General features: G+C 40.1%; 1 protein-coding gene, 1 long non-coding RNA gene and 3 other non-coding genes across 5 annotated transcripts; all 5 read right to left on the bottom strand.

The window, feature by feature from the left end:
• Positions 1-341: 341 nt before the first annotated feature.
• LOC144334792 (uncharacterized) lies at positions 342-13876 on the bottom strand. Its single transcript, XM_077966447.1, has one exon. It carries the CDS (start codon positions 13744-13746, stop codon positions 13222-13224), a length of 525 nt encoding a protein of 174 aa, XP_077822573.1. The 5' UTR covers positions 13747-13876; the 3' UTR covers positions 342-13221.
• On the bottom strand, positions 342-13876 carry LOC144334793 (uncharacterized). Its single transcript, XR_013404977.1, has 2 exons — positions 13753-13876; positions 342-6470 (listed from the first exon to the last, which is right to left on the bottom strand). It is a non-coding gene; the product is annotated as an uncharacterized LOC144334793 (long non-coding RNA).
• MIRLET7D (microRNA let-7d) lies at positions 944-1030 on the bottom strand. The gene has a single exon (NR_032357.1). It is a non-coding gene; the product is annotated as a microRNA let-7d (primary transcript).
• On the bottom strand, positions 3418-3504 carry MIRLET7F-1 (microRNA let-7f-1). The gene has a single exon (NR_032359.1). It is a non-coding gene; the product is annotated as a microRNA let-7f-1 (primary transcript).
• Positions 3815-3894, bottom strand: MIRLET7A-1 (microRNA let-7a-1). Its single transcript, NR_032352.1, has one exon. It is a non-coding gene; the product is annotated as a microRNA let-7a-1 (primary transcript).

The raw sequence follows: 13876 nt of genomic DNA, 5'->3' as shown, positions 1-13876 counted from the left end.
AAGCTCGAGTCTGGGAGGTCAAGGCTTGCAGCAAGCTGTGATCATTTCACTACATTCCAGCATGGGTGACAGAATGAGACCATCTCAAAAACAAAAACAAAAACAAAAAGGAGGGCGATCCTGAGCAGTTAATTGTCTGTAAAAAGTCACACAAGTGTTTACAAAAATGGAAGAGCTGGAAATGGCTCGCATTAGCTTTATTAACACATCTGTAAATGATCGTCCAATGACCACATTATTGCTAATGAGAAATGAAACTAAGAACAAATCATAGTAATTACAAATGAAAAATACATCTAATACTGCAAGGATGGGGATAAGTATGACTTAAAAACCACAAGTTTTGAAGTATGTAATGTTTTTATTGAAAAGATGTGTAACAAAACATGTAACACCATTACCCCGTCAAGGAAATCATTTTCATTTTATTGACCTTCCAGTTCTTATACATATTAAACAGACAAATCACTGTTACATACCATAATGAGCAGCAGCTCAATTACCCATTCCCACACCATGCAATTCCATCCCAACAGCCCCAAATTTTAAATCCAGAAGACAAACCTAGAAACATGGCAAGATAAATATTTACAGTGTAGAAAAACAGCAGTATTTCAAGTTTTGTTAAATTCTTTCCTTCAGACATAATGTAGACATCGAGACAAGAGAAACCTGAGCAAAAACAAAACCATGCTTTCTAAACTTTCCAGTGACCCCAAAAGGGAGAGACACCAGCAACTAAGTATACTTCAGAAGTCTCAAATTCTCATTAGTTGACTTTCAGTTATCAATGTCAGCACCATGCTGCAGTTTATAAATCCCTAATGCAAACACTGCTCTTTGGTATTCTTGTAATGTTTTCATTTGAGAAAACCTACAGAAAGAACTCTGCTTACACCAAAGCAAAGTAGCAAGGAAACAGGTTACCGTTGAATAATAAGGCCCTAAGAAAGGCAGCAGGTCGTATAGTTACCTCCTTGTGGGCAAAATCCCTGCCCTAAAACTATGCAACCTACTACCTCTTCCTAGGAACCCATTTTTTTTTTCTTGCTGGTCTTCTACTTGGCAGATGCACTTCAAATTAACCTGTTAAATTAGGTCATGTTCTTTTGAGTTTTGGTTCAAATTCAAACTAATCAGAATTCTTTCACTCATGCTTTTGAAAAGTTATCTGGCCATATATGACCTTGGTAAAAAGTCGCAAATATATTTGCTTAAAATGCAACCTCAAGTCACAAAGGAACAAGAAAGTAATCTAATTACATCACAGGATGTAAGCCAGTAGTCTAACACTCAGCCCACCACATATTACTGGAGTCCTGGACTTTTAAACATTTAATTATTTTTATTTATTTTTTTTTTACAGTGTCTCGCTCTGTCACTCAGGCTGGAGTACAGTGGTGTGATCTTGGCTCACTGCAACCTCCACCTCCCGGGTTCAAGTGATTCTCCTGCCTCAGTCCCCCAAGTAGATGGGATTACAGGCGCCCACCACCACACCCAGCTAATTTTTTGTATTTTTAGTAGAAACAGGTTTTCACCATGTTAGACAAGCTGGTCTCGAACTCCTGACCTCAGATGATCCACCCGCCTCGGCTTCCCAAAGTGCTCGGATTACAGGCATGAGCCACCACGCCCGGCCTAATTTTTGTATTTTTATTAAAGACAAACCACCAGCTGGTCAGGATGGTCTTGAACTCCTGACCTCAGGTGCTCCGCCCACCTCAGCCTCCCAAAGTGCTGAGATTACGGGTGTGAGCCATGGTGCCCGACCCAATTACCAACATTTAAATATCAAATTTCATAAAATCTCCAGTCTCTCCTGGTAACTGGAAAAGTAGGTGACAATGTAAACCCTACTTGCTATCAACCACAGCAAATTAATTTACTGTATTTCCCAGTTACAGCTAGCCCCTCCTGGGCCTCTGATGGTATTTGTTTTTGACCCCTGAATTAAAGTAAACAGAAACAAATTCTGATGAATTTCATCATCATTAAAAACAAGCTTTTAGTCACTCTATCCATAAAGGCACTTTTAAAGTTTTATTTCAATTTACTTACTCTGCTTAGCTAATAATGTCCATACGTAATTAATATATAAATTAATTTTTCTGCAGGGCTTAGTTTAATTATTAAAGATACGTTTCCAACTGAAGGTGGCAACATTATGCTGGAAGAACATGTGTCAGAAAAACCACAAAATTTCATGACTGTACTTGCTACACTTTCACCAAAAGAGTTATACGTATTTTCAATTCACAAAGATTAAGCCAAAGAGAATTCTTAGAACATTCTCACTCTTCTTTGGCACATCAAAAGGCAACAAATGTCATTTTCTCCCATGTTTTTATGTGCAGTTTAGAACAAAGACCAATTATCTATGCAGCTGTCCACAGTGGATAAAACAAAAGGCATAAATTTGGTCCCGAGTAAGTCACCTGGGTTGGGCCCATCCAAAGAAGTCTGATGTTGCTACTCCCATGAAAAGTACCAATGGCACTGCACAGTGATTATCTTAGATATTAAAGATAAACAAAAATTTCTCCTTAAATTTCCATTTATTAGAAATGACTGGAGAGGGAGGAACTTCTCCCTCACCTCCACACTGCCTCTTTTCCAACACAAAATAGTTTAAACAACATGCACTTAGAGAGCTTTTAGCCTTGCTTGTTGATTACAAGACCCAAGTTAAGAGTATGGCTTGCCCATCGGAGGAAAGCTAAAACATGGGCCTTCATGGATGTTAAAATTCAAGAAAACTTTTCCAGCATTTTTTCTATTTTCTTTAAAGCAGCAACCTATGGACTTCCCCATCTGACATTTTCAAGTGATTCCACTGTGTGAATGAAGGACTACTTCAGGGTTTGAGGACAAAGCTGAGATCTTAGCACTTACCAGTGAGCAAAGGTAGAACCCAGAGCCCATCTCCCATCTCTCCTTTTCCAGCTGCTGAGTAAAGTCTGGCTCAATCAACATATCAATGAAGCAGTGTTTACAACATTCTCCAAGACCACCCAAAACCCAAACTGGAAATAATCATGATTAATCCGACTCATTTGGCTCACACAGTGCCCTTCCAATATGTATTTACCTTTACCACCCAGGACCTCACCTTGGACATGTGTACCAGGATGTAAGGCTATAAACCTATTCACAATTCCAAAAGGGCCTGGTCCTCTAATTAAGATTTCCTGAAGGCTACTTACTTACTTTCTCTACTCATTAAGATTTTTGCTTAACTTCAAATTTCTGAAATATACCATATGTGAAAAATTTAAATGTTAATCTCTGTGCTACTGTACTATACTTGAACAGAGAAAATTAACTGATAAACGGTAAATAAAGAAAGTCAAAATTAATTCTTCTGAGTTTTAATATCATCTAAATAAAAACAAAATAATGCAGCAAGTCTACTCCTCAGGGAAGGCAATAGATTGTATAGTTATCTCCTGAACAGGGTAAAATCACTACCCCACAACTATACAATCTACTACCTCACTCTGATAGAGCAATCTTTTCTTCTGGAATGGAAATTACAATCTCTTTCAAAAGAAAATGTCAACATAAAATTATCAGCATCAATCAAAATAAAAAAATACATTTATTCTGACACAGAGAAATAAGACAAGAAGCAAAAGGTATCCCCACCCCCATCCAGTGTACTTGCTACAGACTTTACCTCTAAAGTAATAAACTTACAGGCCATAAACAAATGCTGCACTACATCTTTTTAAGACAAATTAATCTTAAATATTGTACAATTAGTTAACTGACTTTCTATGAGACCGCCTGGATGCAGACTTTTCTATCACGTTAGGAAAGACAGTAGATTGTATAGTTATCTCCCAGTGGTGGGTGTGACCCTAAAACTATACAACCTACTACCTCATCCCACAGTGAAGAGAACATCCAGGGTGAATGATGAAAAGGAATCATAGCTGACCACCACAGGAAGGCTTTTTTTTTTCCTCCTCGGTAATCTTGGTTTCCTGTGTGAGTGACAAGAAAAAAAAAAGTATTAGACCATTCACTTATGTTGAAAATGAAATTTAACTCAACATTTTGGCTACATGCATAATCTATGCTGTGCTTTCTTTTCATTTCCTGTATTTCATTGATAGTATTTTAAATGCTTGGTTATCTGAATCCACTCCTAAAACCATGTATTTACAAGATTCAGAAATCACCTTCTTACCACCACCTTTTACTGAACTGTTGTTCTTATAGTTCCTATAAATGAAAATTTATGAAATAACTTATCCTTCAAGAAACAAAAAATCATTACAGAAAAACACAACAGCCTCTAATTAAAAATCCAATGACCAAAACCCAAAAGTGCTGTACATCATGCATAATCCAAATGCACCAATGTACAATCAGATGATATAAAAAATACACACAGAGAGAAACTAATTTTTAAACGAACCTACTCATTTATCCCATGCCAGCAAACACGAAGTGGTCTTAATAGAACTAAATCAAAGATAATCACCTGGATCTGATTCAGGGTCAGGATTCTTTAGACAGAAAGGTAATACGTGCGCTGAAGGTAGAGTCCAAAATCTTTAATAACCCCAAGTAATCTAAAGCGTATTATTACTCTTTAATTTACAGACTTCATATTTAGGAGGTAGCTACTACAAAGATCATTTTTTAAGATAGGGACTACATTTATTTTGTAGTGATTTAGTAATCAAAAGCACTAATTTTTAAAATTGCAAAATGTAATAAAAAACATACCGCTCAGTATAGTAGAATTTAAAGTCTAGAAATAAACCCATACATGGGTCGACTGATTTTCAACCATGCCAAGACAATTCAACTGGGAATCGTTTTTTTGTTGGTTTTTTTTGAGATGGAGTCTCTGTTGCCCAGGCTGGAGTGCAGCGGCACGATCTCGGCTCACTGCAAGTTCCGCCTCCCGGATTCACGCCATTCTCCTGCCTCAGCCTCCCGAGTAGCTGGAACTACAGGTGCCCACCACCATGCCCAGCTAATTTTTTTTGTATTTTTAGTAGAGACGGGGTTTCACTGTGTTAGCCAGGATGGTCTCGATTTCCTGACCTTGTGACCAGCCCACCTCGGCCTCCCAAAGTGCTGGGATTACAGATGTGAGCCACCGCGCCTGGCCGGGAATCATTTTTTCAACAAATAACATAGAGACAGCTGTATATCCACATGAAAAAGAATGGATCTGCATTCTTCTTTGTATACTGGTGTGCAAAACATACCACATAAAAAAGTAGCTTAAAACAATCTAATTTAATGGTAAGCAAAATTATTTTAATAGATATTTCAAAGATATAACTCATAAGCACAAATGGCCAACAGGCACACGAAAAGATACTACATTACTCATTAGGATGGCTAATAAAATTAATGAAAGTGTTGACAAGGCTGCGGAGAAAACTGGAACCCTTAGATTGTTGGTAGGAATGTGAAATGGTGCAGCTGCTTTGGAGAACAGTGTAGACAAGTCAAACAGTTGTTGTAAGAGGAATCAGAAATACGTATTTGGTGTTTGTCTCCATCTGAAGATCCTGGCTGGCATACGGCTCCTAAAACCCTCAGAATTTCCCACGTGATGAATGTCTGTTTAATGTTACTGAGTTGATTGGTGCCTCCTATCATCCCCCCAGGAGGGTGATGGTCACCAGAAAGACCAAGGCGTGATTAGTGGGGTGGAACTTTCAGACTCACCCCCTCAACCTCCAGGTAAGGCAGAGAGGATGGAGAGTAGGCCAATCATCAAAGGCCAATAATGTAATCAATCATGCCTAAGTATGAAACCTCCACAAAAACCCCTTAAGTGTCAGGGTTTGGAGAGCTCTGAGTTGAAAAACACATCTTCTTGCCAGGAGGGTGGTGTAACCCTAACTCCACAGATACAGAAGCTCCTCTGCTAGGAACCCTCCCGGACTTCAGCTTAAGGACCTCTTCATCTGGCTATAATAAACCAGTGACAGTTAAGTGTCTTCCTGTGTTCTGTGAGCCATCCCAGCAAATTGTAGACCCAGTGGAAGAAGTTGTGAAACCCCCTAATTTATAGCTGGTTGGTTAAAAATTCAGGCGGAAACCTGGGACTTGAAACTGGCATCTGCAGCGGGTGCAGTCTTGCATGTTAGAGCCCTCAACCTGTGAGGTTTGTACTAACTCCAGGTAGTTTCAGAATTAAATTGAATTGCAGGACACTCTGTTGGTGTCGAGTTGAAGAATTGATTGTTGATGCTGGAACTGGTTGGTGATGAGTAAAAAACAGTTCACCGTATGACCCAGCAATTCCATTTCTAGGTATATATCCTAGAGAACTGAACGTAGCTGGGTGTGGTGGTGCAGGCTTATGGTCCCAGCTGAGTTACCCAGGAGGCTGAAGCAGGAGGATAGATCGCGCCTGGGAGTTAAAGTTGCAGGGGGCTGTGATCACACCACTGAACTCCAGTCAGAGCAAGAGAGTGAGACCCTGGCCCTCCCTGCAAAAAAAAAAAAAAAAAAAAAAGAGCAAGAGAATTGAAAAACCATGTACTCAAATGTTCACAGCATTACTCATTTAGAGTCAATAAAAACCAGGATTCAAATCCTGGCCCTACTACTAATTCATTGTCACTGAAACCTTGCAAAAGAAATTTAGCCAAAGTCCCTCAGCTTTCCTAGCTGCAGTATCAATGTGTCTGTAAGAAAAAGGGATTAATACCATATATCCAAAATATGTAAGGCCCCACTACTTCATCATCTCTAGATGAAAACTGGTGCTAAGAAACTTAACAACTTGCCCCAAATTAGAGGAGACAGCACTGCATCACCAAACTATACTACATTTTAGACCATTTCAATTCATTTCAATTCTACAAGGCCAGGTTATGCAAAGTACGAACTTGCAGACACACTCGTCCCTAAACTCAGGCTCTTTATAAGCCAAAATATTTCCCATGAATCAGCACTGTCCTTACTTTTATTTTTCACTTTTTTATTTTTTTGAGACGAGGTCTCACTCTGTCGCCCAGGCTGGAGTGCAATTGTGTGATCTCGGCTCCTGAAACCTCCGCCTCCTGGGTTCAAGCAGTTTTCCTGCCTCAGCCTCCTGAGTAGCTCGGATTATAGGCGTGCACCATCACGCCCAGCTAATTTTTGTATTTTTAGTAAAGATGGGGTTTCACCATGTTGGCCAGGCTGTTCTCGAACTCCTGACCTCAGGTGATCTGCCTGCCCGCCTTGGCCTCCCGACGTGCTGGGATTACAGGCGTGAGCTACTGCACCCAGCCTAGTCCTTACTTTTAAAACAGTAACAGCCAAAACAAAAACAACAACAACAACAAAAAAACACAAAACACAAAAAACAAAAATGGCTGAAAGAAAAAGCATCTGGTACCTCTACTACAATCCTCAACCGCTTACCAATTTTCTCAAATTAATTTTTTTTCCAACCTTGGTGTCACATGCTTACTTCGTATTGTTCTTTCTCAATCCAGCTATATAAATACATTATTGCTAGAAAGCACTCTGGTAATTTACATACCAAGTGCTATCACATGACCCTCAATTTTTTGAAAAGTATATGTATATAAATAATCCAATAAATAATATTGCTTACAAATCAATACTCTTACTCTAATGTGTTATTTTATTATATACATAAACTGATTTTATAATCTAATGGTTCCCAGCCTGCAGTTCAGAAAACACTGATTAGACCAAAAAGGTGAGGAAAAGCAATGTTCAGTCAGGGTGAGCTCTCATAAATACTGAACATAATCCATGAATTTATGGATTACAAGAACCCATGGAAATATTCATTTGGAAGTTAATTAAAAATCTTAACTAACTAATCACAACTATATAATGCTTGCCTCCTGGGAAAGAGTGGGTTGATAGCCAGTATACATTTAGTACTTGAAATTTTTCTGTCTACAGTTAATGCTGGCTCTCCATTTACTATGTCCTTGGACATATCATCTAATTTCTGGGCCTTTGTTTACTTCTTAGGCATGATACTACTAGCTAAATTATCAAAATTTGGGCCTTCTGATACTTATGTCTTAAAAAGTAACAAAAATACTTTTATTATCCACTTTCTATCGTTATTCACATACTACCTCAATCTATAGGTGGAACTACCCTCCCATTAAAAGTTATGGCAACTGGCCATGTGTAGTGGCTCATGGCTGTAACCGCAGCACTTTGGGAGGCCAAGGCGGGCAAATCATGAGGTCAGGAGTTCGAAACCAGTCTGGCCAATATGGTGAACTCCCCTCTACTAAAAATACAAAAATTCACTGGGTGTGGTGGCATGCGCCTGTAGTCCCAGCTACTCGGGAGGCTGAGGCAGAAGAATTGCTTGAACCCGGGAGGTGGAGGTTGCAGGCAGCCAAGATCACACCACTGCACTCCAGCCTGGGCAACAGAGCAAGATGCCGTCTCAAAAAAAAAAAAAAAAAAAAAAATATGGCAACTGGCCAGGCGCAGTGGCTCACGCCTGTAATCCCAGCACTTTGGGAGGCCCAGGTGGGTGGATCACATGAGGTCAGGAGTTTCAGACCAGCCTGGCCAACATGGTGAAAACCTATCTCTACTAAAAATACAAAAATTAGCCAGGCATGGTGGCGTGCGCCTGTATTCCCAGCTACTAGGGAGGCTGAGGTAGGAGAATCGCTTGAACCCAGGAGGCAGAGGTTGCAGTGGACCAAGATTGCGCCATTACACTCCAGCCTGGGCAACGAGCAAAACTCTATTTCAAATAATAATAATAATAAAAAATAAATTTATAGCAACTAAAAGTCAAAATTCAACTTAGATGAAATGTATCTTCAACTTATTTTTTTCAGCTGAGCATACCAGTACAGGAAAATGGTTAACGGCAATGGTTTCTGGGTCAAGCAGCCAAGCAGCTACTCAGTGGCTGTGTTCTCTCATCGCCACTTGGGGGAACTATAACATCCACACCTCATGGGGCTGCTGTCAGGACTGTGATACACGCCAAGAAATTTAACGACTGAGAAGTTAACTCAATAAATGGCAACTGTACTTAATAAATTAATTTGACAAACTATCCTAACAGTAATTTTACCTTTCCAGATATACTTGTGATGGTTAAAAATACTATCAATTTAAAGCATACTACAAGCAGGCAAATCTATTACTTATAGATTTGTCTATATCTACATTTACATCAAGTAAGTTTTCATAACTAAGTCATTAACATTCACATTCCTAATTTCATTTTTGTAATGAGTTTGTTTTAAATTAACATAAAAATGGTATTTTTATGGTGTACGTAAAACAGGTTTATATTATGGCTAAATCAAGTTAATTAACGTATGTACTATCCCCACAGACTTATGGTGAAAACACTGAGGAACACATTCCTAACTTTAAAATATTTTTAAAAATAGCTTCTAATTTCTTAAAATACACTAAACTTTAGTCCAAATGCAAGCACACTCTACCTTTTAAGCACTTAATATCTAGTAAGAGTTTAAATTTTCTGAGCTAAGACATTTCCCTACACTTTACACTTTTACATTAATTTAAATACTCCTATAACAAAGTAGCTCAAAAAGTTCACAAGTAAAATAAACTATTTCCTCCAGTCTCATCTTTGTTTCATATTCTATAATCAAATACAAATCAAAGTTACAACACTGGCTACTATAATAGATTTCTTTCAAAATCAAATAGTTGGTTATCAACAATTATCTGACAATGATTTAGGCTGAGTATTACATTAATAAGCAAACTCTCCGATAGTATTTTGCTTCCATCGATAGAGCATGTGCAACACATGAGATAATGAATTCTTCACATTTATAACTACGTTTCTCTAAAGAAATTTAACGTAATTCTAATTTAAGATTTTTATTTCTTATTCTATCAAACATTACACTAACCCTGAGATTAAGTTTGAAATGGCTAAGTACTAGGTCAGGTTTGAATGGCTAAGTACTAGGACTATTCCTTATTTCCTTTCACTTTTAGACACATAGCAGACACTTAAGATAGTCTTAAAGAATATCCAACTTGGCTGGCTTGTCTTGCTGACCATTATACATAAACCATTATTTCTCAACCCTTTAAAAATCTTCTGCCTTCCTATCCTCCATTACACTGTTATGTTCCTGGGTTGAAAAAACCACTATGTAATGTACACATCCCTCCAGCCAAGAAAAAAAGTAGGGTCTAATTATTTAATCTAGATTCCACAGTTTACTATAATTAACTGGATCCTTAGTAGGCAATTCATAGTCTATACTGCGCAAGAGTGAATTCATTAAGAAAAAAGTTCTCTTCTAAGCATTCGAGAATTATGTAAGTGGCCAATAAAAATGTGGGGTGGGTTTCTCAGGTGACCAAAAAAGTACTGTAACTTCCTGTTAATAAAAAATTCACACAAAGCAGAAAAATATCCTCAGGGGATTGCTTCCAGGATACTTCCTTCTCCCGGAGGAAACAAGTCCCTTATAAAATGTGTCATATTTGCATGTAACCTGCACACATCCTCCTATATAACTTAAAATACCTAATACGATGTAAAATTACGTAGTCACTATACTATATTGTTTTTGTTTGTATTATTTTTGTTGTATATACTTTTTTTCTCCAAATATTTTCCATCCGAGGTTGAATTCAAGGATGCAAAATCCTTGGACAGAAAGGCCAACTGTGCTTAACAGAAAAGCAAAATACTCCCAACTTGTATACATTATGTTATTGTAGAACAATCACCCAAAATGTCTTATTCTTAGAGAAGCAAAAGAAACTTAAAAGTATAGCTGTCAGCTGCCTCAAAATACTTCAATCTTGTATCTAGAAAGGGCCTAAGAAATCACCTGATTCAGCCAGGAACCCAGTGCCTCACACCTGTAATCTTAGCACTTTGGGAGGCTGAGGAAGGAGGATCACTTGAGCTCAGGAGTTGGAGACCAGCCTGGGCAACCTAGTGAGACTTTGTTTCTATCATTAAAAAAAGAAAGAAGAAAAAAAAAATTACCTAATGCAATTTCTTTACAATTGAGATGAAACTGTGGAGAGACAACATTTTTGACTATTTATCTGAAACTACAACTATTCAGCAAGAGAAATCTAATTTTAAAAAATCTAATTTTTTTTAAAAACAGTGCACTAAAACTGCACTGTTCATTTGTTAGCTGTTAGTCACATGTCACTACTGAGCACCTGAAATGTGATTAGCCCCAAGTGTATGTGCCACAAGTGTAAAACAGAGTCTGGATTTCAAAGACTTAGTACCAAAAATAGAGTAATGGCTCTCATATTTTGTCTGTTTATTTAATGAAGTCCATTCTTAAGTGATTATACAATGCTCAGAACACCCACACAGGCAAAAAGCATATACCGATCAGTACTGAGGTCACATTAGGCAATGCTGACAACTCACTACTGGGGATTCGGATTCTTCTAGTCTCATCTAGACACGGACAGATAATTGGCAATTAATACTCTGGGATGGAAAAGATCTCTTATGGTCTAAAGAAAAGCTTCGCAGGCTATTAAAAAATACTATGATTAAAACGCATACTAGTCATGGATGGCAAATTTATTTCCCAACTTGTGAAAACTAAAGTGAGCGGCTCATGTTCCTCGAAATATAAACAGCCCATTTAATACTCCTTAAAAAATATTAAACTATAATACCTTATACAATGCTATTAACGAGAAAAACACCCTACAGAATAAGTTTTTCAACTTTTGACGCTCAGCTTCACAGGATTATTTTGCAGGAATACACGTGTCGAGCTGCATCACCACGCTATTTTGTATTCAATTGAATATTTTCTACTTTTATAAAAACTCGGATCACCACCCACTAAAGTGACTTCATGACACAATGACTCAGGACCTACAGTTTCAAACACTAGTTTGGCGCTCTTAACACTCAGTAATTCCCATATGAGTAGAAGTTATACTATCTTAGCTATTAAAATAAAAAATACACAATGTCTAGTGTACTGCTCTCTAACCCAAGAAATGTCTAGTTAAAGGAACAAAATGACCTTAAGGTATAAACATTTGAGACTAACTTTTTAATACTTACTTCTTCACTCTGTAAAACTGAACGCAGTTACTTACACATTTTCGTTTTAGAAATGGTTTTGTTTCACTCCACTTTTCACACTTGCAAGATTCTTAAGGGTCTCAAGTTCAACAGAGCTTCAATTTAAGTGAGGGGAACCCACAGCCTATCTACACATAAAAATACTCTCTAATTGTCACTGCAATGTAACTATCCAAAAAAGTTAACTTTTTCCCTCACACTGTAATTGTACCTAAGTGATACATTTTAAAATGCTATTTAATACCACTGAATTCACAAGACGTCATGAAATTTGTCTATTCTCAAAGCTGAGGTTTCAAACTAAACTTTTAACAAATATGTATAATAAATCAAACATTCTCACAAAACCCAAAGTAACTTCCAAGTTTTCACTTCCCTAAGTACACGTACTTCCTGAATATACAGTAAATAAAACCAGGCCCTGCCAAACACCAAAAGAATTCTGGATATAAACTATTATTTCCTAAACTACACATAAATTTGGAATTTGACATTCAATGTTCTTACACTTCAGGCCAACAGAAATAAATGCAAAGGAATGCCACATGATGTTTTAACTTTAGGAACTGGATGCCAAGAAAGCAGTATTTATCAATGAGGTTAAAAAGCAAAACTCAACCAGTTTCCTGATTTACCTCAACATTTTAACATTCCCTGTCTTCTCTGCCTTTTTTCTTGTCTGCCCACCCTCTCATTAGTCAATTTTTTAAAAACCGGAAAGTTGAAAAATACATACCATCACCTCTGACACAGAATCTACTGTAAAAAGTTGAAAGACCGAAGGGCATTACTGGCCAAGGACATACAGGTTACCACATTCCTCACACTGGAGCCCGCCGGGGAAGTTTATTAGCAAGCCTTCTCCAGGCACTCCGTTCCAAGAGTTTGTAGTGTCGAGTCAAAAGGCCAGCGCTGTTTCCGGTGACACCGAGTCCCAAATCTCCAAGCCCCGTCCCCCGGGATACGATTTCCTCCCGCTCCCGCGTTCCCCTCCCCCTCGCCAAGGACGGCTGCCGCAGCGGACCTCCAGCCGCAGCAGCTGCTTCAGGAAGGGAGGCTGCACTTGGCCGCGGGGAGCAGGGGCATACAGCCAGCCACGACTCTCCCGCCCTCCCCGCCCGCGCCTTCCCGCCCCGTCCCCCCGCCCCTCGCACTTCCTACCTTCCCTCCTTCATCCCAACCCCCAAGGCCAAGGTCTCCCCGGCCCACAAACATGATAGCGGAAGTGACGTCAAAGGCACCTGGCGGCGCCTACATCCAGTCACGCCACAGTATGAGGCGGCGCCGGCCAACAGGCGCCGGCCGGAGGGCGGGCCTTCCGCCCGCCCCAAGTTTGATTGAAGCGGGGGGAAGGGCGGGGTAAGGAATGTGAAGAATGACCCCCCTCCCCCGCCCTGTCGGTGAGGAGCTGGGCGGGAAGCGGAGGGGGTTGGGGCCGGCCCCGCGGCGGCCACGCGGCACCCCTCCCCCGTGCCCCGAGCGCCCGCAACCTCCGCTCGCGACCCGCCGGCCTCCCGGGACCACTCACCCGCTGGAGGCGGCAGGCCGTCCCACGAGTCCCAGCCCGCGCTAGCCGGACGGGCGCGGGCCGGCCCACGGCTCTCCCATTCTGCCCACCCGCTGCCGCGAGTCTCAGGGAGAAAAAATGGCGACGGACCCGCGCTCGCCGCCGCGGCCGCCATACCCACCTCGCGCTCGCGGAGAGGGCCGTCGCCGCCGCGGGAATGTCCCGGCTCTCGGGCCCGCCGCCGCCGGGAGAGCAGCGCGCCAGGACCCGGATGAAGGCGCGGGCGTGCGCCGCCGCGGCGGCCT

The sequence above is a fragment of the Macaca mulatta genome, chromosome 15, assembly GCF_049350105.2.
Source record: "Macaca mulatta isolate MMU2019108-1 chromosome 15, T2T-MMU8v2.0, whole genome shotgun sequence".
Taxonomy (NCBI): domain Eukaryota; kingdom Metazoa; phylum Chordata; class Mammalia; order Primates; family Cercopithecidae; genus Macaca; species Macaca mulatta.
Note: the sequence above shows the minus strand (reverse complement) of the source record. Positions and strands in the feature narration are given on the sequence as shown.